Source organism: Chlamydotis macqueenii, chromosome 31 (genome assembly GCF_036417535.1).
Source record: "Chlamydotis macqueenii isolate bChlMac1 chromosome 31, bChlMac1.mat, whole genome shotgun sequence".
Classification (NCBI taxonomy): domain Eukaryota; kingdom Metazoa; phylum Chordata; class Aves; order Otidiformes; family Otididae; genus Chlamydotis; species Chlamydotis macqueenii.
This window is the reverse complement of record NC_141586.1, coordinates 342,004-366,223: the sequence shown is the minus strand read 5'-3', so window position 1 is coordinate 366,223 and position 24,220 is coordinate 342,004. Positions and strand designations below refer to the sequence as shown.

At 59.6% G+C, this 24,220-nt stretch overlaps 1 protein-coding gene and 1 long non-coding RNA gene across 3 annotated transcripts; both read left to right on the top strand.

The window, feature by feature from the left end:
• Window positions 1–24: 24 nt before the first annotated feature.
• Window positions 25–24,220, top strand: PPP1R37 (protein phosphatase 1 regulatory subunit 37). 2 transcript variants are annotated; one of them, XM_086769207.1, is made up of 13 exons: window positions 25–618; window positions 9,938–10,035; window positions 10,980–11,025; window positions 14,062–14,162; window positions 16,544–16,663; window positions 18,260–18,410; window positions 19,189–19,344; window positions 20,531–20,643; window positions 20,946–21,087; window positions 21,532–21,698; window positions 22,292–23,162; window positions 23,593–23,681; window positions 23,869–24,013. In XM_086769207.1, the coding sequence occupies exons 1-12, from the start codon at window positions 420–422 to the stop codon at window positions 23,673–23,675; spliced, it is 2,247 nt and encodes a 748-aa protein (XP_086625333.1). In that variant the 5' UTR covers window positions 25–419; the 3' UTR covers window positions 23,676–23,681; window positions 23,869–24,013. The 2 variants fall into 2 exon arrangements, with proteins under 2 accessions (XP_086625333.1, XP_086625332.1); XM_086769206.1 differs by lacking the exon at window positions 23,869–24,013 and adding an exon at window positions 24,051–24,220 and having other exon boundaries at window positions 26–618.
• On the top strand, window positions 3,955–5,280 carry LOC147596946 (uncharacterized). Its single transcript, XR_015261300.1, has 3 exons — window positions 3,955–4,025; window positions 4,798–5,037; window positions 5,155–5,280. It is a non-coding gene; the product is annotated as an uncharacterized LOC147596946 (long non-coding RNA).

Genomic DNA, 24,220 nt, shown 5'->3' with positions numbered 1-24,220 from the left:
CCGCCGCCGCCGCTTCCTCTTCCGCCTCTTCCGCTTCCTCTTCTTCCTCCTCCTGGCCGCGGCGAAAGTGCGGCGGCGGAGAGCCGCCCGCCGCCGGCCCCTGGAACGTTCGCCGCCGGGCCCGCAACGTTCGCGGCCGCAGATTCGCCACCGCCGGTCCCCGGCGCGAGGAGAGGGGGCCTGACCGCAGCGGCGTGGCCTTGTCCCTTCCCCGTTCCCCGCCTCCCCCAATCTCCCCCCTTCTCTCCCGCCTGCCCCGGTTCCTCCCTCCCCTCCCCGCCGTCGCGGTGAAAGTGCGGAGGCGCTGGCGGGAGGCGGCGGCTCCGCTCCCGTGCCCGGCGGCGGCCTCGACCCCCGCCCGGCCCCTCCGTAGCGGGCGATGCCCCTGAGGCGGCGGTGAGGAGGGGGAGCTCCGCGTTATGGCGGCCTGGGGGAAGGGCGACAGGCCGGTGTTCCGTTACCCCGAACCCGGCAGTGAAGACCCGCTGCCCGCCGAGGCCCCTGCGACCGGAGAAACCGAGGACGAGCAGCTGCGGCCTGGTGTCAAGCGCGTGAGGTTCCCCTCAGACGAGAACTTGGTCTCCGGGGCGGTGGACCCCAAGGATCCCTGGAGACACGGTAAGGGCGCTGGGGGCGGGGGGAGCGGGGGCCGGACGCGGGGATTTGGCTTCTCGAGGTGGGGCCCCGGGCTTGGAGCCGGGCCGGTGGCGGAGAAACCGAAGCAGAGGCCTTGCTTCAGGCCCCGGAGGAGAGAACTCTCCAGCCGCAGCCGAAGCTGGCCCCGAGCGGCCCCCGAAACCGCCGACTGGGGCGGTTTGTGCCGAACCCGTGGGCCCAGCGGAGCCGCAGAGGGAAATCGATGCCGGTGGTGGGGGAGCAGCCGCCCCTGTCCTCCCAGCCCGTGGAAAGCTTCGGCTGCGCTTTGTCCCGGAGGGAAGCTCCCGCCTTTGCCGCCCTGAGCCAGCGCGGTGGGAAAGGTGGCGACGGTTGGGCTCCACCGGTGCGGTGGGAGAGCCCTGCCCGTGCCCGGCTCTCCGGCGGGGGTCTGTGCCGCCCACCGCCGTCAAGGAGGGCGATGGTCCCACGGCAGCAACGTGGAGAAACCAGCGTCTCTTCCCCAAAACCTTGCTGAAGCTTCGCCTGCGCAAGGGAGGAGAAAGGAGACCAACTGGAGCTTTGTGCCTCTGAGATCGCGGAGGTTTTGGTAACGCTGCTGGACGCTGATGTCCGCCCCGGCCCCTCTGGCGCCGCGGGGAGCTCCGCGTGGCGAGCAGAGGAGCGCCGTGTTCCTGGGCAGCGTCCCCGAACGAGGGGCGCAGCCAGAACGTGAGCTCAGCGAAACGCCGGCACCCGTTCTCCTGGTGTCCGTGGAGCCGCTGCCGGTGGATGCCGAACCTGTCGGGGGCTCCGCTTGAGACCCTTCTGCTGCGCTGGGTGAGGGGATTTGGACTGGGATGCCTCCAGGGCTCCCGACCATTGCGTGACGCGGCTGGCTGCAGACGTCGGGACGTTCTTTGTACCGTACCGAAACGCGGGAACCGGCTGGAAATACGGCGAAGGACGTCGCGCTGCGGGACGAGCGCGGCCACCCCAAAAACCCCTCGCAGGCCACTGCTCAGCGGGGTTCACACCGCGAGCTGCGTTTCTCTATCCCGAACCAAACAGCTGCAGCACCTGCCACCAAAAATTATCAGTAACCCGCAGATGCACCTCCTCTCTGGGAGCTAAACAGGCGTTTTTATTTTTATTGTTTTTTTTTACTGTATCGCAAGCCAGAAATTTGGTCTCTCCCAAGTTTTTTCCAGTTGCGCAGCTCCTTGAGCGATGAGACCCATTCCAGTTCCACTGTGTGGACGTCGACGTGGCCTAAAAGGCGCTGGATCTCGTTACGTAGCACCGATCGGTCCCGGTTTTATCGCTCGGTGTTAGCTGGCTCGTCCCACGGCGACGACTGGGAGCCGGATGCCTCTGTGAAATGCCTCTAGCAACGGAGAGAAGCGGCTCGCTAAGGCGATTTTGTTGTTTATGTGTCCTGCCAGCTGTGTAAACGTGGAATTTCCGCTGTTTCGATCCTGCTCCAGATGAAGACGTGACGTTCACCTGGTGAAGCAAACCCGGGGCTCGTCCCCCAGGCCCTTCGCCGCCGCCCCGGAGAACGGCCGTTGCTCGCTGCTCTCCGCCGCGCCGCTCTTCCCAGATCGCCTTGTCCCAGAGGGAGCCTGGGAGGGGCAGGTTCCTCAGCCCAGCTTGCCTTTCCCGGGGCTCCGGGCACGCCGGCTCCGAGCTAGGGCCTTTCCCCAAAGGCGTCGTGCCCTTCGGGTGTTGGGGGCCGTTTCTTTAAAGCCGGTTGACCTCAGGCTTCGGCCCCCGAAGGCGCCCGGCGTGCGGGGCCCCAAATTTCCCCTCTCTGATCGGAGAGGAGTCCCGTACGCTGCTGGTCGTGGTGGCCCTGGATTTGGGGAAGCTGGTGTCGTTCAGGGCAGAGCCGATATCCGGGACCTGCCTTTCCCTTGACTTCAGGAGCGTGTTGCCTGTGACGCCACCTTTATTCTTCCTCTCACGTGTGGATAATAACTGTTTTTATTTGAGGCTTTATTTACCTCTCATTCATCGTTCATCGGCTGGAGTTGCTCTGGCGGACGCGCCTCTGCTTGTTTAACTTCCTTCTGGCTACTTGAATCCAAAACCTCCTTCCCGGGCAGTACCGGCAGGGCCGGTTTTGCCGGGCGGCGCGCGGTGGGCTGGGCAGTGCCGCCGCTCGCTCACAGGTTTGGATCCTCCTCTCCGAGGCGCTCGCCACCCCGAAGCGCTGGAGGGTTTGGAAGGGGAAGGTAAAGAAGACGTAGGGTTTACTGCGGAGCTTGGCGCTGCACGGCGCGGGGGAGGAGACGTTTGGAGCATCGCGAGGGTCATTTGACGTTTAACGGGCGGTGAGCCTGTCTGCTCCCGGTTTCTCAGCCCACAGGGCAGGCACTGGATTTATTTTTTACACCAGCAGTACCTGAACGTCAGCAATCTCCTTGCCTCTTGCAGCGCGTATCCGCCAAGAGGCGGTCAGGGGCTTTGTAGCGTCACGTTTCTTACTGAATCAAGCACCGTTGCTTTTTTTTTTTTTCTTTAGTATTTATCTTTTTTTAGCTTCTTTTTGTCCCCTGGCACTGTTGCACCGTTAAAGCATCCTGATCCGACAGAGCTGCCTGAGCCGCGGCCTCTGTACGGAGCCGCGTCGGGTTCTGTTCCTCAGCCCTCCCTCCTGTGAAACCTCGCCAATTGGCATTAATTATTTCTGCCTTTAATTCTTTATTGCCAGGCTGCAGTACTGGCCTCTCCGCCGCCTCGCCCAGATCGATGTCGGGTTAAATTACGACGCTTTCTGCCCTGAGCCGCCCCTCTGCGCCTTCCCTTCGGCGGTCGCGTGGCTGCCCCGTGCCCCCGCCAGTGAAGGTGCTGCACTGGGTTTAACCCACAAAACCCGAACGCTCGTCCCGGCTTTTTTCCCCGGCTTGTTTTACGGCAAAGCCTGTCTTGATTTAAGCCCGCGTAGATCCAAGGGGTTGGCTGGGATGAGATAGGTGCCGGCTGTACCCGGAGAGGGGAGGATTTAGGGCCAGACGCCGGCATCCCGCGGGTGTGTGGTTTGCGGATGCTGTGCTGCTCACTGGGAAATGAGCCAGAGCGCGGGACGAGGGAAGAAAAGTGCCCCTTTCTTTCCTCCCCCCGCCTCCTGCGGCTTCGCCAACTGCTTTGTTAGAAAGCTCAGGACCCCTGCGCCTGGGGAGGGAAGCCAGAGGCTTCCCCTGCCGCCAGCCCGAGAGCGACGGAGCCACTTGGTTGCCGGCAAACTCCTCTGCTGGGTCACTTTTTTTTTTTCACGCTTCCCTAGAGAAGAAAAAAATTTTCTTCCCAGCTGCTGTCCCCCTTGCGTGGGGAGACGGGATGCGAAGCCTGGCCCAGGAGAAGTGGCAGCAAGGTGCTCCCGAGCGGAGGCAAAGAGTTAGAGATCTCGTGGTGACTCGAGGATAGAGGTAAATCACTTGATTAGGTTGCGTCAAAGTCGCTGCCCTTTCCTTGTCCGATGGGATTTTGGGACGTGCTCGCTGAGCAGCATGGGGACAGTGACGTCCCTGCTCCCTGCGTGGACTTGCGCATCGTTTTCCTTATGCTCTGCCCGCTGGGGTACGAGCTTGAAGCGAGCGTGGGGGTCAAAACTAAGCAAACTACGACGTGAGCCTGTGAAAAAATCAACTTTTCTCCTCCGTGACGCGGAGGCCGAGAAGACAAGCTGGCTGCAGCTGGCGGCCTGTTAATAAATAACGACCTGTTTGCTCTGGTGCCGTGTTGTCCCGGGCGTGGGCGAGGACGGAGGAGCAGGCGAAGCGAGGCCCACCGTGGGCAGGGCGGGTAGGCGGCGTGGGGACGCCGGGCTCTGCTGGGATTTGAGGGGTGCTCCCTCCTCGGTGCTGTGCTTCCTCGCGGGCAGGGCCTCTGTGTCATCCCAGCGCCTGGGTGGATTAGGGGCCTTTCGGGAAAGGTAAATCCCAGGGGATCTGAAGATCCTTTCTGGGCGATCTGGGTTTGTTGGTGCCTGTGTTGCAGCACCCCCGGGGGCTCCTCGCAGGAGCTGGAGTAAAAAACAAACCGCCAAGAGCTCGTAGTCAAGGGCGAAACACATGTAAACGGTGCTTTTGGTGGCCGGGAAGAGGAGAGCGGCACGAGGCCGCTGTCGTCTTTCGCAGGAAGAAGCGTTATTTTCATTTTAAACCGTATCCATTACCTTTTCTGGTTTCTGTTTCTCAGTTTTCCAGGCTTTCTGCCAGTGCCTCGTTGGCTGAGCCACCGCGGTTTGTGTCTTCCAGTGCCTGTGTTGGAGCAGCTCCTGGTGAAGCCGGCGGCCGCTCTACCAGGAGCTGTGGGCGAAAATTAGTAGGAAATCATCATATGAAACACGTGGAGTTACACAGGAGGTTGGGAAATACCCTCATTACCGCTCTTTGGATCTTAATCCACCGAGCAATAATAAAGAGATTGATGAATAAGGTAATTAACTCTGTTTGGGGACGTTAGCGCAGAGTTTTAAAATGGCGGAGGGGGTCAGGACATGAGCAGGGTCAAAGCCGGTCGTTGTCTGAGAAATACATCGTAGTTTTCTGTCAGGGAAACACGTCAAAGTCTTCTGCGGCCGCTGTCCTCCTGGGGGACCGGAAGCACCGTGAGGCGAGCTCTGTTTTCGTCTCGTTTTGTCCTTTACTGGGATTATTTTGGGGGCAGGCTTTAAGGAAGGCTGGATCCCGGACCCTGATGGGGATGCTCTGACTGGAACCCGTGCGGTCTCCAACCTGCTCTTCCTAAAACCAGGTATTTGAAGCTGTGGGTAATTCCACCCGAGCCGGGGTTCGGCCGCGCTTTGCTCGGTCGAGTCGCCCGCCCAGCGCTGTGGAAACGCGTGTTTTATCAAACCTGTTCGCGGAACTGCTCTGCCTCGTTTACGGGCGGCTCGAGCAGCGTGGAGCCCTTCTGCCAGCTCCGGAGCGTCTGGAAAACGCGCGTCGTGGGATTGGCTTTGACCCTCGTCTGCTGCCCCGCTCTGCCCAAAAAAAAAAAAAAAGGCTTTTCCCAGCGATTTCAAGGGATTTTTTTTTTTGAACGCGGATGTTACAGGCAGTGCAAATATTTGCTGGTGAGCTGCAAGACAGAGCTCAAACAGGAAATATTAATATTGACTTGCAGGCTTCGTTACCGCAAACGGACAAGAGCAGGGCCCTTTGCAAAAGGGAAGGAGAGAAACGAGCAGGAACGTGACGCTCTAAAAACCAGCGTAAAGGTTCTTTTTAATTAAAAACCCTGATATCTAGCAAGGACGTTCCCTCGGAAGGTCTCGGCGCTGATCCTAGGGGGTGCGTTGTTCGGGCAAAAGTAAGAATATTGTTTGTGGATCTGAGTTTCAGAAGAGCGAGGTGGCCTCGGAGCGGAGCCCAAGCCTTGCGGGAAGAACCGCTGCTCGGTGTTGGCGTTTAACCTCCGTGAAGGCTTCAGGAGAGCGAAACCGAGACCAGATCCCACCTGCTCCTGCCAGCAGCCCCACCAAGAAGATCTGAACCCGTGGAAGGGTTACGGGCCGGCTGCGTGATCTCGTGCCAGAAGCGCCGCAGGGATCGCCAGTTCCGGGGACGTATGGAGTGGGTGCCAGGCTCGCTGCTGTTCTTGGCCTTCCCTGTGTGGTTCCAGGAGCGGTTGCGACTCCAGGGGTAAAGTCGGGGCCTTTTCCACCACCCGGCAGGTGCAGGAGCTCCGGTGCTCACCTGGGAGGTGGGAACAGACTCGGCGCTGGGGTCTGAAGCCTGAAAGAGAGCTGGGAGTAACGGGTGAGAGGTTCCCAGCGGTGATCTGCATCTGCTCGTGAGCATTCAGCCACGTGGATGAAATCGTCCCGGGACGTTCTTCGGAAACGAGGAGTCGCTCCGATCCTCGTGGACCGCAGCGCCGGCGTGGCTCTCGGCCCACGGGGCAGCGAGCTTTTTGGTGCACGTTGCTGTGCGGAGAGGGACGTTGGAAGCAGCTCGAGAGGACCGCGAGACCCGTTCCTTCTTACCACTGCCCTTCCAGCGGGGCCCGGCCAGCGCCACGAGGTGGGAACGGAGATCTGCCAGGACGCGCACGGAAGGAAGCAGAAGCAAATCCACTGCCTCCAGCGACGAGGGTGGTTAAAATTTAGGATTTCCACCCAGGAGAGGGCAGACCAAAGCATTTTACTGCCAGGAACTGGTAAAATCCAGATGAGCAAAGCTTGTTTGAGTTCAGATTTGGGGAGAGATCCTTCAGCCGGAACATTTTGGAGGCGGATTCGCAGACGCTTCAATCACCCCGTGGCCTTGCTCTTCCAAGACGCTTGTCCGCGTTAGGACAGCAGCAGCTTTACTCTCCTTGCTTCCCTCAAAATCATCCTTGACTTTTTTTTTTTGAGGACAGCATTCCGGTGACAGATGGGATCAGAAACGTTGCAATGCGCTGCTAATCCCCTCGCTAACCTTAACATTTCTCCTTTTTTTAGATACAGAGCGCGCTTGGCCTTGGTGGATTTTCCTCCGTGGCACCTTCGTCAGCTCCCGGGGAATCGGCAACCCGACGCATCCCCGCGTTGCTTCAGAGGAGCAAATGCTTTCTGTCGCCTGGGGCTTTTGGGGCGTGAAAGCTGTCCTTAGGTCTCGCCTAGTTAAGCTCTCGCTTGGGGTGTATTTAAACCTTTGTTGCTTTGTTCGGCTGCACGTTGGTTGTCCCCGCAGACCTCGCCACGGTGACGTGGGAAGGGTCGTAGGGCTAAAAACTGCCCAAAAGGTCGGTTTTGAGTGGTGCAGCTGAGTCGGGGCACGGCGTTGCCTCTGCTGTGCCTCGCTCTGACCGCGTCCTGCTGCAGAGATGCCCGATGGCTTTGTTGTGAACAGGGAGAAGATCAAAATCGTCGGTGGTTTTTCGTTTGTTTTTTTGGGTTTTTTTTTGCAGCTGGTAGAGCGTTTAGGTTTTTATTGAGCTCTCTGTGTGTCGTAATCCTTGGGGATGGGGTGGAGGGGTTGCTTCGTGCTCTGCCAGGTGAGATTCCTGGGGAATCTGGTTTCTCCAGATTGTCTTCTGACTGGGACTGGCTTCAGTGTTTGTTCGGGCCGATCGCCGAACCGAAATCACGCCGAGAGCGGAGGTGGGCATTGCCGCACGTGGCTCGTGAACCCGGGGCAGCTCCCGCCGCCCGCGTCGGCTTCCCCGGCATCTGGAACGGCAACATTACCCGTGATTCAGGGAAGGCAGAAACGGTGCGTAAACGTCGCTCGGCTGCGTGGAGCCGAGCTCAGCGGTTCTGAGGTGGTGACGGCAGCAAAAGCCCCTCCCGCGGCTTCCAGACGAGAAGCTGGATTTCGAGAATGTATTTACCAGAGGATGACGGCTCCGGGAGCTTGTGGCCGATGTCTCGCTGACTCAGGCTGACCCCGAGTCCTCTGCACGCTGCGCCAGCTGTCTCTGGAAGCTGATTAGGGAAAATCTGGAGTTATACACGGGGGTGGCCGAGCCCTGTCCAGCTCTGTGCCCGCATGGCGACTGCAAAGCGATCAAGTGATAAAACAAAGTTGAGTGAAACCAAAAGCAAGAGGAATGTGTTTGACGGTTTATTAACCACTGCGGCAACCTGCTGAGAAGGGTTGGGGTTTGTCATCCCGTAACGCTTTCTGAATGCTTTTCGGCTCCCGGAAGAGCAGCTCTCGCGCCGAAGCGTGGCTGGAGGAGGCAGGAGGCGCCGGCTGCGCTTCTCTGGCCCCCTTTCTGCCTGAGCAAGACAAGGCTCGCTACCGTAGACAGGTTCGAGCAAGCTCTGCTCGGGTTTTGCTTCGTTCCGTGCGTTTGGACGCCCTTAATCCTCCTAATCTCCTTGCAGGCTCCTCTGCCGGTGTAAATCCTGGCAGACAGTGGGGTCCGGTGGGGGGACGCAGGTGGGTCGATTCCTGCGAACACAACCACGGAATCATAGGATCATAGAACGGTTTGGGTGGGAAGGGACCTCCAAAGCCCACCCAGCCCCACCGCCCGCACAGAGCAGGGACATCTCCAACCGGATCCGGTTGCTCAGAGCCCCGGCCAACCTGGCCTGGAACGTTTCCAGGGATGGGGCATCCACCGCCTCTCTGGGCAACCTGGGCCAGGGTCCCACCACCCTCAGCATAAAAATTTTTTTCCCAATATCTGATCTGAATCTGCCTCCCTCTATTTTGAAACCATCACCCCTCGTCCTGTCACACCAGGCCCTGCTGAACAGCCTCTCCCCACCTTTCCTGCAGCCCCCTTTGGGCACTGGGAGCCGCTCTCAGGTCTCCCCGGAGCCTCCTCTTCTCCAGGCTGAGCAGCCCCAGCTCTCCCTGCCTGTCCTCATAAGAGAGGTGCTCCAGCCCTTTTATCATCTTCGTGGCCCTCCTCTGGACCTTCTCCAACTGGTCCATGTCCTTCTTGTGTTGGGGGCTCCAGAACTGGACGCAGTACTCCAGGTGGGGTCTCACCAGGGCAGAGTAGAGGGGGAGAATCACCTCCCTCGACCTGCTGGCCACGCTTCTCCTGATGCAGCCCAGGATGCGGTTGGTCTTCTGGGCACAAGGGCTCATTGCCTGCTCATGTTGAGCTTCTCAGCCACCAGCACTCCCAAGTTCTTCTCCTCAGGGCTGCTCTCCATCCATTCTCCGCCCAGCCTGGATTTGTGCCTGGGATTGCCACGACCCAGGTGCAGGACCTTGCCCTTGGCCTGGTTGAACTTCATGAGGTTGGCACGGGCCCACCTCTCCAGCCTGTCCAGGTCCCTCTGGATGGCATCCCTCCCTTCCAGCGAGTCGACGGCACCACACAGCTCGGTGTCGTCGGCGAACTTGCTGAGGGTGCACTCTATCCCACTGTCCATGTTGCCAACAAAATGTTGAACAGGGCTGGGCCCAGCACGGACCCCTGAGGGACGCCACTGGTGACCAGTCTCCACATGGACATCGAGCCGTTGGCCACCACTCTCTGAGTGCGGCCATCCAGCCAACTCCTTATCCACTGAGTGGTCCGTCCATCAAACCCATGTCTCTCCAGTTTAGAGAGAAGGATGTCGTGCGGGACAGTGTCAGAAGCTTTGCACAAGTCCAGGTAGATGATGTCAGTTGCTCGTCCCTTGTCCACCGATGCCGTCACCCCGTCATAGAAGGCCACCAAACTGGTCAGGCACGCTCTGCCCTTGGTGAAGCCGTGTTGGCTGTCACCAACCACCTCCTTGCTCTCCATGTGCCTGAGCGTGGTTTCCAGGAGAATCTGCTCCATGACCTTGCCAGGCACAGAGCTGAGGCTGACCGGCCTGGAGTTAGCTGGGTCCTCCTTGTTCCCCTTTTTCAAAATGAACCATAACCTCGATTCTCATCCTCTACCTTTTCAGCCCAGAACGCGACTGTTGATGAAATCGTGACCGCCTACCAGCAAGCCTGCCAGAAGCTGAACTGCAAGCAGATACCCAAGCTGCTGAAGCAGATACAGGTATAGCTGGCGCAGGTGCTGGCCCAGCACCCAATGGTCGCACACCCCCCTCCATCGCGCAGCTCGCCGTGGACGTTCACAGTCGCTGGCGTGTTGGGTGGAAGCAAAGACTGCCGCTTGAATAGCACGAGCGGGTTTCTGGGCGGGTGAAACTTGCTGCAGAGAGCAGAAGTGAAAGGGTTTGCTAGCAGAAACAACGCGCGTGATTTAACGCGCTGCCGGACCCTGGGCTTCCCTGCTGAAGCTGCAGCCGTCTCCGCGCTGCTGTGCGGGGGTAGCTCCTGCCTGGCTGGCAGCGGGGGTGCTGCAGGTGGGCTCCGGCGTCCCCACTGTCCCCCTCCCGGCCCACCTTCGAGCCGGGGCGAGGCCTGAACGGGCTTGTTTGCAAAGCGGTTTGTACCTCGGATGTCGTTTGCAATGGAAATTTGCGCGCGTGGTCAGGGGAGGGAAGCCCGCAGGGCGGCCGCCGCGGTGCTGTGGTTTTCCCTGCTCGCGCGGGGTGAATAAGAGTCCCGTTGGAATCCTCGCGCCTGAGCGCAGCGCGCTGGAGCGTGATGTTTAAAGCCCTTCCCCTGGCCTGGGAGGGAAGATTTTTGCTTTTTCACCCGCCTTCCCTTTTTCGCGTGCCTTGCCCAGGCAGCTCCGCTGCCGCCACGTGCAGGGACAGACCCTCATCTTCCTCGTAGAGCTCCGAGACCTTGTCCCGGGGAGGGTCACCAGCTCTGCCCGCGACTCGCGCGGATCCAGCCTGCAAAGCGCTGTAGGTGGCAGCTTTGATTTCGAGTGAACCTCAGGCTGAGAGTTCCCGTATCCTCTCTTCGTTTGGGCGAGGATTTGCCCAGTTTGCCATGTTACCTCGTTATCCTAGCACGTTAATTCCCCTCCTCTTCTGCCCTGCCTTCCTCCTCCTGAGTACGAAATGACGCTTTTTATTTTTTTGGCAGGAATTTGGAAATCTGACTGTCAGGATAGACTGCTTAGATCTGAAAGGTAAGCCCCTTTTCCATCACCGGGGGATTTTTTGTTTCTCTTCTGGGCAGTGCTGGTGTTTCGTTCCCTTGGTCCAGCTCTTGCTGGCAGCGTGGTCCCGCTTGGGGCTCTGGCGTGCTGGAGCGGGAGAGCGCCTCAGTCCCAGCAGGAGCAGAATGGTAAGTACCAGAGGTGTTTCTGTGTGAGGAATATTTTAATGTCCTGGTCAAGAAGCACTGAAACAGCAGCAAGAGACCCGAGATACTGACTGGCAACGCAGCGGGCTGTCCCCCGCCAGCTCCGAGCACCGTCCTCGTACCTCCTGCCTCCCAGAACGTCGCGTTTGGGGCAGCAGTGAGGGCTGAGCCAGGGCAGGTTTGCTGGAATACTTTTCCAGCTGATGTCTCGGAATTCCTCACGCGATGAGAAAACTGGAAAGGTGTCCCAGTTAACTCTTCTTACAGCAAACATCTTCGTGAACAAAGATGCCTTTGTGGAGCGTCTCCGTAGCAAGAAGGTTGCCTTTGTTTCCCTGCAAGGTCTCTGCTGGGCAAATATTTTACAGGGGGTTCTTCTCACAGCAAGTCATTGCATCTCTCCTCCTGTCTTCTGCTGGTCTCCTTCCCTCCCTAAAGAGTCTCTTCTCCCCCTCCGTGCTGGGGGGTGCCTCCCGAAAACAACCTGGGGGACCGGCAGCAAGAGCAGCTGCCTGGCGGGGACTGCTCCCCCAGCGCCGCCGGGGAAAAGATGGAATGGTTGGCGTTGGCCGGAGCGTTCTTTCTTTGAAGAGTGATGGTGTCGCTGTCGCTCCTCTCAGCCCTGGGTTGTCCTGGCAGCGCCTGCCTCCTGCTGAGGTCCTGCCCAGGCCGTCCCGGTTTCCCACGAAACTCAACAGATGTGAGAATGCGTGGAGTTTGCTCCATCTTGGCCCTAGGGCCAGAAGCCGTCTGTGGGGGCTGCAGCCTTGGGGTTTAATCCGTAGCGCTTGCTGCCTGTTGTCACTTATTCGGTGTCGAGGGGGAGACCCAAAGGCTGGGGAGCCGCTTGGGAGCTGCTGTTAACGAACCCAAGAAAATACCTCGCTGTATGAGGAGCTGGGGTAGCTGTGTCCTGAGCTGAGCCGCTGCTAGAGGAGTAGGAACAGGAGCTTGCCCAGACACACCCCCAAAATAATACCTTTTACAGGCCCCGTTGCCGTTGGTTGGACTCAGCTTTGCCAGGCAGGAGTGTTTTCTTGACTTCTTACAAACCCCGCGGTCGTCAGGTGGCTGCGCAGCCAGATCCCACTTCCCCTAGAAGTGGGAGTTTCTCGGAAGACCCCGAGCGATGCAGAAGCCGGGCTGCTGCTTGCTCTGTGCCGTTATACGAGATATAGCGCCGGCGCAGCCGCGCTCAGCCTCTAGCGAAGGGTTTGTAGTCCCCCTCCGCAGCACTTGCTTTGCGTGGCCGGTTACCACCCGGTGTGCAGCCGCTTCTCCTCTGCGCTGGATCCCCCTCGCGGTTGTTATTTCAACAGAAACAAAGCTCTGGGTTTATTTTAAGCTGCCGTTCCGCCTTTTTCACTCGGGCCGGTGTCGGATGTGGCCTCCTCCCGCTTTGAGACGTTGGAGGGAGCTGGCGAGGGACTGCAGCTCGCCCTGCCCTCGTCGGGTGAATTCCCGGCTCCGCAGGGGGAGAGCGGCCCGTGGCTTGGCTCTGACGTGGGAAGGGTGATGTATTTGGGGAGCCCAGGCTGGCTTCCCGTCGCCTTCGCTGATGAGGCTCTACCAGCCGGGGCGGTGCCGGTGGGGTGCAGGCTGGTAGGGCTGCCAGAAACCCCAGTGGGTGACCATTGCTGCTACCTTTTCGCCTTTCCGTGTTTCGGAGGGGATCGGTGGCTTCGCAGCGTGGGGGCGATGGTGCAGCAGATGTGGCTGCTGTCGCCTTGTTCTTCACGCGAGGGACGGAATCTGCTGGTGCTGGGAGGAAAGGCAGAGCTTCCCCCTCTGCGTTTGCAGGTCCTCCCCTCCCCAAATTCAATTTGCCTGGCAGATTCACCTGCTGGCCACCACTGCGGCGTCTACAAGCAGTCAGCACAGATGATTTTTGGGGAAAACTTAGTGGTTTTTCAACCAGAAGTAGCTTGTGCAGAGGTACGGGGGGAGTCACAGCCCCGCAAGCCGGGGGGACGAGCCATCGCGGCTTGCCTGCGGGCTGGCCAGCGTCTCAGGTTCTGGAGACTTGCTGCTGCACCCGGCTGGCGAGATGCTCCTAGGAAATGCACAAATAGCTAAGTACGTAAAAAGCCCGAAGTCTTGGGAAACATTCTCGAGGCAGCTTGTGCCAGCGCTGCCCGAAATGGAACCGTGAATAATGCAATTTGTCAGAGGCGCTAAAACAGCGTGCGTATTTACAACGCGCGTGCAGGGATTTGCTTTTGACCCCGTGGTGTTGTTATGTAGCCAAAGGAGTAATCGGCTGGCTGTTGGATTGTCAGCAGAGATGCTCGTAATGTCATTCCAGATGGACTGAGGCTGGCAGGGGGCGGGCTCTGCTCAGCAGGGAGACAGAAATCCCATTTTTTGGCGAGTTTTAGGCAGCGAAAGCATTGCTGCTGTGGCTGATCTGTGTTGGGTGAGGAACCGCGCTGGTTTTTAGGTGGATTTCCAAAATCCTCTGAGCTCGCCGCGTGTCACCGAGCGAGAGACGTCCTCTCTGAAGTCTCCCTGCGGATCCCTCGCCAGGCTCGTGGCGCTGCTTGGCGAGCCCCAGCGCGGCTTTCCGAGCTCCCTGCAATGGCCGGTCCCTGTCTGTTAACGAGAAATACTCATCTGAGGTGATGCTTTCTGCTGCTGGGCCAGGCACGCGTCAGCGTGAATGCCCAGTATTGGGTTTGAATTTCCCTTCGGGCGGGTTGTTTGAGAGGTGGGCTGCCTCCGAACGAGGGCGGAAGTCGCCTTTCCACGTTTCCTCTGTCCTGCGGCTTGGGGCTCTCGAGCTCACGCTGTCCGGCCCCGTACGTGCCGTACGTGCCCACACTGAAGCACCCAAGTTCACCTCATTCTGCTCTTTCCCCAGGGGAGAAGCTGGATTACAAAGCCTGTGAGGCGCTGGAAGAAGTTTTCAAGCGGGTCCGGTTCAAAATGGTTGATTTGGAACAAACAAACTTGGATGAAGATGTAAGTCGCCATGACCTCTCCCAGCTTCTCGTTCCTGTTTCGCAGCTAAGGCAAACCTCATGAGTGGCCATCCGTCCTTAGCTCCTCTGGGGCACTGAGTTATTTTTTCAGGGCTGAACTGTGTTGCTGTACCCATTCCTGTCATACCCGTGCTCGTATTTCAGTCTGCTGGTGCAGTGTTTGCTGCTCCACAAGGAAGAGGTTGACCACTTGCTCTGAAGCCTGGGCGGCCACGAAGCTCCCAGGCATCTTAAATACATCCTTTAAAAACTGTTGTGAAAGCAGAGGGAATTGTGGCTGGCTCTCAGGTGGCTTTTCGGGGCTGAGGATGAGGTTCAGGCTCCCTTCTGCGCGTCCCATCCCGCCCCTACTTGCCTTCCTCTTCCCTCGCAACGCCTGGGGCCCTGAGTTCACATCCTAGCAGGTAAGCAGAAGTTAAAAATTGGGGAAGTGGTTAAAAATTGTTAGCCAGCTCTGATCCCAAGTTCCCCTCGCCCTGGAGCATCCCCATTCAGTCCTTGTGTCTTCAAGGTCTTGTTTTTCCTGCATCGTCCATCTGTATCCCAAACCTGGCCTCAGACCTGTCTTGTCCGTGTTGGCTTGGAAGCTCTTTTTTCCCCGCCTCGCTTTTCCTGCTCGAGCAGCGCTTTGGGAAGGCTCAGCAGCCATGAGCTTCTCGGGGCTGCTGCCCACGTCCGAAATAAAGTGGGGAAAAATGTGACTCGGATGGCGGCTCCTGGTCCAGCTGTACAATGGTGCTGTGCTTCGTTCGGCTGGTTATCTTGCAGGAGAACAGTTACGCGTTAACCGTTTAAACGGAGCCCGTAGCTTCGGAGCTGGCCGGTGCGGGCAGAGAGGTTGCAGACCTCGGTTGCGTTAGAGCGACGCTGTCTGCGGGGCACGAGGTGTCCGATGTGTCTCCGGGTCTGCTGCCGGGGGAAAACAACCACGGAGGGTTAATGCAGGCCCCTCGCAGACCTCCTGCTCCCGTCTCGTCCCTCCGATTCATTCAGCATCAGCAGCCTTTTTCCCCTGGGCGCGTCACCGCGGGGACTTAGTCATCTGGTACCGAGATTCTCCTCCTCGTTTCCTGCCGATGAGCACCCCGTTTCCAGCAGAAAGTCCTGCTGTTCCCTGAAGGACCTGTTCTTTCTCGTGTTTGCCTTCGTGCTGGTCTTTTCCAGTCCTCCAAGTCTCTCCTCATATTTTTTTCTGGAAGCGCTGCAGCGTTTTTGTGGCTCTTCTCTGGCCGCTCCAGCATACATTTTGGCTAATTTTCTCCGAAGAGGCTCATTATGTCATTAAGCAAATTGTTCCGCTTCTGCCGTAGGAGCTTTAGGTGTTTCACAGGCGTGAGCCCTGCTCTGCTAATCCCTTTCACTCCTAGCCCTAACCCTGCTGTAAATCTTGGGGTTTATACCTTTTTTTTTTTTTTTTTTTTTAGCCTGATTGGATTTTTCAGGTGGTTTCTTGGCTGGGGGAGTGTTGCTGCTGCGTGCGGAGCTCGATAACCCCACAGAGAGTGGACAGGCACCGAGTCCATAGCCCGGCCTCAGCTCAGGTTGAATATCCAGGAAAAAAAAACCAAAACATTTTCCTGTATCCTCCGAAGTGTCGTTCCAGCGCCCGCACATCCCTGGTGCTGTAACCGGCTCCGGCTGAGTTCACTTTCTCTCCCGGTGCCGAGAGGGGCAGGGTGGGAGCTGAATCCCTCTGCAAGGTGCCGTCCGTCCCGGGCTCGCTGGTGGAGATCTTCACCCGCAGGCTTTGCCTCGGGAGGCGGCTCTGCCGGCACAGCCTGCGCCCGGAGCCATCGTCCCATCGCAGGCCTTGCCGGGTCCCCGTCTGCCCCGGTGACAGTCCCCGAGCACGTGCCCGATGGGAGGCATGGCGAGATGTGGGGTTTTTTCTATGTTTGTTTTTTTTTTTTTTTTGTCCTCCTGGAGTATTTGTGGGTGGCAAATCTGCAGAGAGTCCCTTGAAGAGGCTGGAGCGGGGGAACCCGGCTGTGCCGTAGCCGGGGGCGCACACCGGGCCGCTGGGCGCAGGGCGGGGGACGCCAAGTGCTACGGTGCCAGCGGGCCTGGGGTCAGGCAGACTCATCACCTGAGGCGCCAACTTCTTTGCGATTGAGGTTGAAGGAGGGGGTTTTGTCGCCTGGGCTGCCTTGGAGGGTGGTCACAGACTTTGTCTGCGAGAACTTGATGCCTGAATACCGGAGCGGTGACATGAGGTTGTGTGAGAGGTGTCTGGAGGAGCCAGCTTGTGCCCGAGCCGCTTGCGTCCTAGCACAGCAAAACCTCGTTCCCCCTGCTCCCCCTCAGACTCGGCTCAGCCTCTGCCTGCTTAACGCAGCTTTTCCGTCTGCCTTTGGTTTGCAGGGTGCCGCGTCGTTATTTGACACGATCGAGTATTACGAGTCCGCGACGCACCTCAACATCTCCTTTAACAGACGCATCGGCGCCCGAGGCTGGCAGGCAGCTGCCCAGATGCTGAGGAAGGTTTGTGCTCGCTCACGGGCATTTTCAGCGCCGGCTTTTCTCCCTGCGGCTCACGGGTGGTCTCGGGTGAGGCTCTCTTGGACTCCTCTGTGCTTCTTGAGACCGTAGGTGTGGTTTTGTGCTCTCCTATCCAGAAAACCACCGAGAAAGACTTGGTTAGCCCGGGCTCGGAGGCAGGAAAAAAAAAAAATTCACCCTTCCCACCTGCCACGAGGTGAGCACCCGGAGCAGAGAAAATGGAAATGCAGATCCCAGCGAAAAAAAAAAGAGCAGGCTGTTATTAATGGCGTGCTTGCAGGGTCAGCCTCTGGAGCTGGGTATTCATTATCTTTACGGCAGGATGACTAGCGCTGGTGTTTTGGCTTTGCAGGGCTAATTAACCTCATTGTTCAGAGCTTGAGTTGGCTCTGAAAGCTGAGCAGAGGAGGCAGCATCCCGTGTGCTCCTGTTCAGGGTGCGGCGCAAAACCACCCTCGATCCGCAATTACCTCTTGAGCTGCTAATTTTAATTTTGACCCTGCCAGTGTTTCACCCAGCACCGCCAGCACGTTGCGCAACTCCGGTTGGAAAGCCTGCGTCCCGATAGCGTTCCCCGCCGCGCTGGCTTCTTCACGGCGGGGCTGATACCGGGAAGCGGAGCTCGCGCAGCGCGGGCAGTGCCCACCCCGTGTTTTGGAGAAGCCGAATGTCACCGCGAGGTGCTGGCTGACCTCGTAGTGGTGCTTTAAAACTGGCCGCCTGTACACAGGTGTGGTGCTGCAGCTTGGGACTTTCAGTTTCTGGGGGGGTGAGGGAGAATCTGGAGGTGTGAAAGGGCTTATGTTAGCACAGAAAATGGTAAATCGGCCAACCAGAGGGCGTTGGCGTGCCGTGGATCTCGAGCAGGAATAGACATCGTGTGTGAAGCCAGGGAAGGATCGTAGGGCTCAGAGGCAAACCCCAGACAAAGGACACGTGGCTCGGTGCCTTCCCAAGTCCAGAAAGCTGAGAGCAGCACATGCTCGGGTGCCTAAGGACGAGGGAAGCTTTTCTTTGGAGAATCATAGAATCACAAACTGGTTTGGGTTGGAAGGGACCTTTAAGGGCCACCCAGTCCAACCCCCCGCACGGAGCAGGGACATCTCCAACCGGATCAGGTTGCTCAGAGCCCCGGCCAGCCTGGCCTGGAATGTTTCCAGGGACGGGGCATCCACCGCCTCTCTGGGCAGAGAACGTGATGCTGCTACAGTCGCGTGAAGCGCGTTCGCCCCGATGCCGTAGCTTGAGGGTGACAGCAGGCTGTGCGCGGAGGCGATTCTCCGGGAGAGAAGGTGTTTATCGAACTGCGCGGTTCGAGCATGGAGCTTGGTGCGGGCTGTCCCGATGCACAGAGTTATCGGAGGGGTTCCTTCTGGCTCTTTGCCTGGTATCTGAAGCCCGTGGGGGTGATCAAAACCGTGTTTCGCATGGGCGTAAATCATCCCGGGAGCTCTTATCTGAGCGGCCCAGAGGCAGCGTCGGTGGCCAGGATGGGACTGGGTCTGTAAAATAGCCAAAAAAACAGTGGCCAAGGCTGCGCGGGGCCGAGCGCTGATCCCTCTCATGTCTTCCTCCCAGACGAGCTGCCTGCAGTACCTGGATGCCCGAAGCACGCCCTTTCCGGACCATTCGGTGGCCTTCATGGCGCGCGCCCTGCGCATCAGCAGCAGCCTGGTCGTCCTGCACTTGGAAAACACTAACCTCTCGGGACGCCCGCTCGTGGTGCTGGGTGAGTCGGCGGAGAGTGAGCACGGAGCTCCGGCGTCCGCAGCGCCTGCCCGTGTCCCGAAACACGACGAGATGCGTGGGTCAGAGCGGTGCCGACGCTGGGCTCGCCATCCTGGCGATGCGCAGCGAGGCCTCGGGGCCGTCGCTGCCGGTGTGCCCGTGCCGACTGTGTGGCAGCGCCCGTGTCTGTCCCAGGTGGGAAGTTGGGTGCTTCTGTGCCAGCTCCCATCGCTAAGCTGATGAATGAACGATAAATCGTGGCTGGGCTGAAGCTGACGGCGGTGCCGCGGTAGTGGTGATGAGCTAAGGGTTCTGGCAGGGCAGCGTTTCTGGGGTTTAATCGTTGATTAGGTTGGCCTAGCCGGACAAAGGCAGTGTGCTGGGGAGGGCACGTGCCCTGCGTGAACTGACAATGCCTCTGGCCGTGGCAGCCAGCCCCTTCGTGCCGTCACAAACCACCGCCGCCGCTTCCCTCTGCGGGTGAGAGAGCAAAAAGGGGCTCGTGTGGGATCCCGCTGCTGGCCAAACGCTTCGGAAATCCGGCCGGGGATTTCAGCTGGCATCCCAACTGACCGTGGCGGGTGCCGACGACAGCCCTGAGCGCGTGCCGGCAGCCGCTCGCTCTGTGGCATCGCGTGGGCGCGATTGGAACGGCGCGGCCAGGACGCTCCCAAGCCCTGCACGTTGTGTGAAGGCCGTGACCGGAGGGGCACGCCGGCCGGCAGCGCCTCTTGTCTGTGCGGGATGCGGGTTGAGGTGCTGGTTTTCCACCTTTTCAGCCATGGCTCTGAAGATGAACGTGAACCTGCAGGAGCTGTACCTGGCCGATAACAAACTGAATGGCACGCAAGACTCGGCTCAACTCGGCAACCTGCTGAAGTTCAACTGCTGCCTGCAGCTGCTCGACCTGAGGAACAACCACATCCTGGACTCAGGTGAGGGCCCCTCGCTGCCCGGATTCCCCAGAGTTTTGACCCAGGTTTAAGGCAAGGAGGAGTTCAGCTGCAAGGCACAGCTGTCGAGCTGAGCCGAAGCAGGAGGGGGTGCACAGAGCAGCTTCAACACGCCAAAAGCGTTTTGACAAGGTAAACGTCTCGGCTTTTAAAGCTAAGATCATTAGAGAAACTTGGATTGCTTCCTGGGCCGGGCTGTGAGGCGCACGGCAGCTCCCGAGGGTAGGGAGAGGTGGGGATACCTCGGAGTCGCGTCTTTCAGCTCCCTCCATCTCCTGCTCCCATTTGTTTCTTTTTCCCCTCTCCTCCCTGGAGCCAAACGAGCGGCCAAATCTAACAGCAACCCAGAAACTGCGAAACGATGCCAGCCCGGCCTTCAGTCCCGGCTGTTTCTGGTCAGCGATGCCGGTAGCTCGGCCCAGTGCCGTGGTCCGGCAGAGGAGCCGCGCTCGCTCCGCACGAGCCGCCTCGGCTGCCTTAGGTAGCTGAGCGTGACTGAGCTGGATGTCACTGGCGCTGTTGTGGCCACCCATGCAGCCGGACGGGTCCCACCCTAAGGTGCAAATATTAATTTGCTGCCTTCCAGGTCAGCTGCCACATCCCCCACATCTTTGGGTGCTTAATAACGAGAGGCGGTGGGGCTGTACGCGGCGGAAGTCGCTTGCTCGGGCGTCGCTGTGGTCTCTGCAGCGTCATTGGCATCGGGGTGCCGTGTGCTTATCGAAGAAGTATGTTTGCAGCAATTTAAGGGTACCTGCCCTCAGCCCGGGCACCCCGAGCGCCTCCCGTATCCCTGCGCCTCTTGACTCTCTCCCCGGAGCTTTCGTACCCTACTCCAAAGGCTCCAGCCTAGCGCTGATTGATTTTATGTGCCGGAGGTTGTGTTGCCTCTTTGTGCGCGTGATTGCCCGCAGCCGAGGTCAAATCAAGCAGCTGGGAGAAGGGGTTTGGAGAGGGGACGGTGTTCCGACGTGCTGCCGGTGCCTGGGCTTGGCCACGGCTTTGCTCCGTCGCGGCCTGGGCGCTGGCGTCCTGCCATCTGTCCACCCTGCCCGGTGTGGGGCAGCGCCCGAGCAGAGCGACGGAATCGGAGGAAGTGAGGAAGGCGCTGTCGGAGCCGGCAGAATCCGCGCCGGCAGGGGAGGGCTGAGCCCCGGCTGTTTTCCAGGCTTGGCGTACATCTGCGAAGGGCTGAAGGAGCAGCAGAAAGGGCTGGTCACTCTGGTTTTGTGGAACAACCAGCTGACTCACACCGGCATGGGCTATCTGGGGATGACGCTGGTGAGTAGATCTCAGCGCCTTCCTGGGGGCGACTGCTTAGCACCGGGCGCTCGGCTTCGCTCCCGGAGAGACGTCTCTCCTGCGGCCGTCGGGGCCGGATCCAGGCAGCGGTGGGAGCGTATCGGCCGAGCGGGTTGGCGTGACGTGTCCCTCAGAGAACCTGTCCCTTGTCCCCCTCCGCTGCTGCTCGGGCGTCCTCGGCAGTGTGCTTAGAGGAACAGCCGTGAGTTAGACCTGCTCGAGCTTGAGACGTACGTGCCGTCGCGTCAGTCTCGAGCTGTTTTTCCCCTGGGTGCCCGCAGCCTCTCACACAGAGCCTGGAGACCTTGAACCTGGGTCACAACCCCATCGGGAATGAAGGCGTCCGCAACCTGAAGACTGGGCTGATTGGGAACCGCTCCATCCTCCGCCTTGGCTTGGCGTCCACCAAACTGACCTGCGAAGGTGGGTGGAGGCCGGCTGCGCCGACTACAGCTCCGGTTCGGCTGGCAGCTCGCCCGCCGAAAGTTCTGCAGGCCCCGCGGAGCTTCCCTTGCTCTGCAGCAGCACGCAGCGTCCGCTTTAGTTCTTGAGAAGGTGGCTTGATTGGGTCCTGCAGCTGCCTGGGGTCTGCACGAGGGACACAGCCCAGCTCTAACCAAATCGCCACGGTTGGCCTGTCCAGGGCCACCTCATCCCGTGGGTTTGGTGGCTCTGGCGTCTCCTGCGCCCTGTGCGAACCTTGTTGCCGAGCACGCAGGGTGCCTGGCGCCCAACTCCCGCTGACGTCCCCCGTCCCTCCCGAAATGCCGAGCTCCGCCAGATGCCATCCGGAGGTGCACCGTCAGGGGACCGACGGTGTCACGGCCGGCTCCCTGTCCTCACCGGAGACCCTCTCGTCCCTTGCAGGTGCCGTGGCGGTGGCGGAGTTTGTCGCAGAGAGCCCGCGGCTGCTTCGCCTGGACCTGCGAGAGAACGAGATCAAGATGGGCGGCCTCATAGCGTTGTCGCTGGCCCTGAACGTCAACCAGTCGCTGCTGCGCCTTGACTTGGACAGGGAGCCCAAGAAGGAGTCGGTAGGTAACTCACCCGCTCGCCCGCCCCTCTCTTGCCCTTTCGGGGGGTCTCGCTGAGCCCCCCGCCGGCAGGAAAACACCGTCCTCGAGGGTGACGCCTCCGGGCTGCTGCTCGGCTCTGCTGCTTTCCCATTTTTTAGCTGAAATGAATTCCTGCCCAGCCTGCGGCCACGTGGTTTTGTGCAAAGGTTGGCCTGTAAGATAACGGCTGCTTCCCGGCCCGCAGCCTGCGCTGGGATGCCAAACGCGTCCCAACACCGCGACTCGGGTCAGGGGGAAGTTCTGGAGAGGTCCAGCCCCTGCTGTGAACAGGCGCCAGCCAGCACCCGTCAGCTGGGGTCCTGCTCCGCTGGCTGCCCCCAGGCTGGGAATCCCGTGATCCTGGTGGTAATCGCTTTGAGAAGAAGTCCTTGAGGAACTCGGTTCTCGGGCAGTTTAATTGTTTCTTGGGGAAACATCAGTCACGTCTTGGAGGGGCGGAGGAAGAAAACACCCTGGTACGGCGTGCCTGGCTGGAAAATAAACGTGGAGCCAATTGTTCCCAGGCGGCTGATCTAGGAATGTTCCAAGTGATGGTTTCTCTTCCCTCACAGGTAAAAGGTTTTCTCAAAACCCAGAAGACTCTCCTGGCCGAGATCCAGGAGAGATGCAAACGCAACTTTGTCCTGGCCAAGGAGAAGAATGAGAAGGAACAGAAGCTGCAGCAGTCGGCCTCGATGCCAGAGATCATCGTGACGGAGCCTCTGGAGGAGGGTCTGGCAGAGGATGGCCAAAATGGCAGCGCCACTTCCGCTCCGGAAGAGGGGGAAGAAGCCAGGGAGACCTTGACGGCCTCTGAGAACAGGGACGCAGAGCCAGCGGAGGACGACTCCGATTCGGATACGGACAAGGAGGCGGGCGCTGGGTTAGAGTCAAAGGACTTGAGCGAACTGACGGAACACGCTGACTCTGCCGATGGTGCTACCGCGCCCCAGCCGCTGCCGTCCCCGGAGAAGCTGAGGGACCAGCCACCCGCCCTGCACATCTCCGAGGAACTGGCCGGCACGGGGAGTTCTGCCACCTCTCCAACCTCTGCGCCCTCCCAGGCAAATGAGAGAAGAATTTCAGTTTCCAGTCCTGGGCGAGGCCATAAAATCTTTGTGGTGACGCGAGTGGAGAGCCTGCCAGAGCGAGCCGCCGGTGCCGCCAGGAAACCCACCGAGCCCCAGAGCCCGGCTCCGGACGCAAAACCTGAACTTCTGGCACCTCGGGTGAACGGAGCGGTTCCCGAATCCGCCGCCAGCTCGGCAACGGCGCTGGCGGTGCCGAGCGCCGGCTCCGACCCCAAGCAGGGCGACCTCACGGCCTGCGAGAGCACGGCCTGCGACACTCCCCTTCCCGACCGGCTGAAGGATTTTGCACAAGCTCTGCCGGAGTCGTCCTTGGACAGGGATGGGAAAATGGAGAGCTGTGCTGCCGAGCACGGTAAGAGCTCCGCAACTGAGCGCCTCCATCCCCAAGGATCCCGAGCCCGGCTCCGGCCGCTCTCTCCCAAAATGGCTGCAGGGCAGCGTGGCGGAGCCCGGGATGAGCGCAGAGCCGTTCCCCGAGCCAGTGTCTCCCGGGTCTTTAAATCCCCTGCTTCTTTCCCGATGGGATAGCCCCGGGCGCAGTAATTTGTTCCTGGGGGAATTGCAACCCGAAGAAAAGCTCCTTGCCCTGAAGAGCTTCCTTCTTTGAAGTGCTCCTTGATTAGGCTCCCAAACGAGCTGCAGTTAATGAACTCGGTGGGAAGCTCGTGAAGCCTCTTTGGTAGCGGTCGGGGTAACGCTCCTGCACGTTTTTTGGGGAGGTGGGGGAAAAAAAAAACTGGGAAGGCAAGCGAGCGAAAGAAACGGCAACTGTTTGCTTGCAGAGCTGAGCTGCTGCGAGAACGAGCAGGAGCTGGAGGAGCTGCTCCTGGAGGCCAGCCAGGACGCGGGGCAGGGGCCGCTGTGACCGCAGGTGAGTGGGGACGGGGGCTGGGGACAGCGCTGGCCGCGGCTCCGAGGGCCAGGGACCGCGTCGAGGGGAGGCTGCAGCGTAGCTTTCTTCTCTTCCCGCCCCGCACAATGATTACGAGGCCAAGCCAGGGCTTGGGGACAAAGGGTTGTTTAATTATTTCCCCCCCCCCAAACAGTTTCTTCCTCAGGTGACCAACGCCCCTCTGCTGTGCGAAGGGACCCCGCTGCGGCCCCGGGGCCACGGAGGGAAGGGAAGGAGAGCAGAGAAAAATGACCCGGCCAGGGACGTCCCGGCTGCCAGCCGTGCCTGCCCTTGCCGGACGCTGCCTGACACCTTCGCCTTTTCTTTTTCTGTCTTTTCTCCGGGAAGGAGAGCGAAGGCACCACGACATCGGTCCCGCCGGGGACATCCAACCACACACTACAGGGACTGAGGCGCCGGCGCCGCGAGGAGGGTGGAGGTGGCACGGTCAGGCTGCCACGAGAGACACCCGTGACAGGCGCCATCGGCAGCCGCAATGGTTATTTATATTTAAGTTC

Excerpts from the sequence above, each read along its gene's own strand:
- PPP1R37 (XM_086769206.1), top strand. The coding sequence starts at position 420 with ATGGCGGCCTGGGGGAAGGGCGACAGGCCGGTGTTCCGTTACCCCGAA. Across the intron at positions 14,163-16,543 it reads AAACAAACTTGGATGAAGAT|GGTGCCGCGTCGTTATTTGA; the intron begins GTAAGTCGCCAT and ends TTTGGTTTGCAG. Across the intron at positions 20,644-20,945 it reads GCTATCTGGGGATGACGCTG|CCTCTCACACAGAGCCTGGA; the intron begins GTGAGTAGATCT and ends GGGTGCCCGCAG.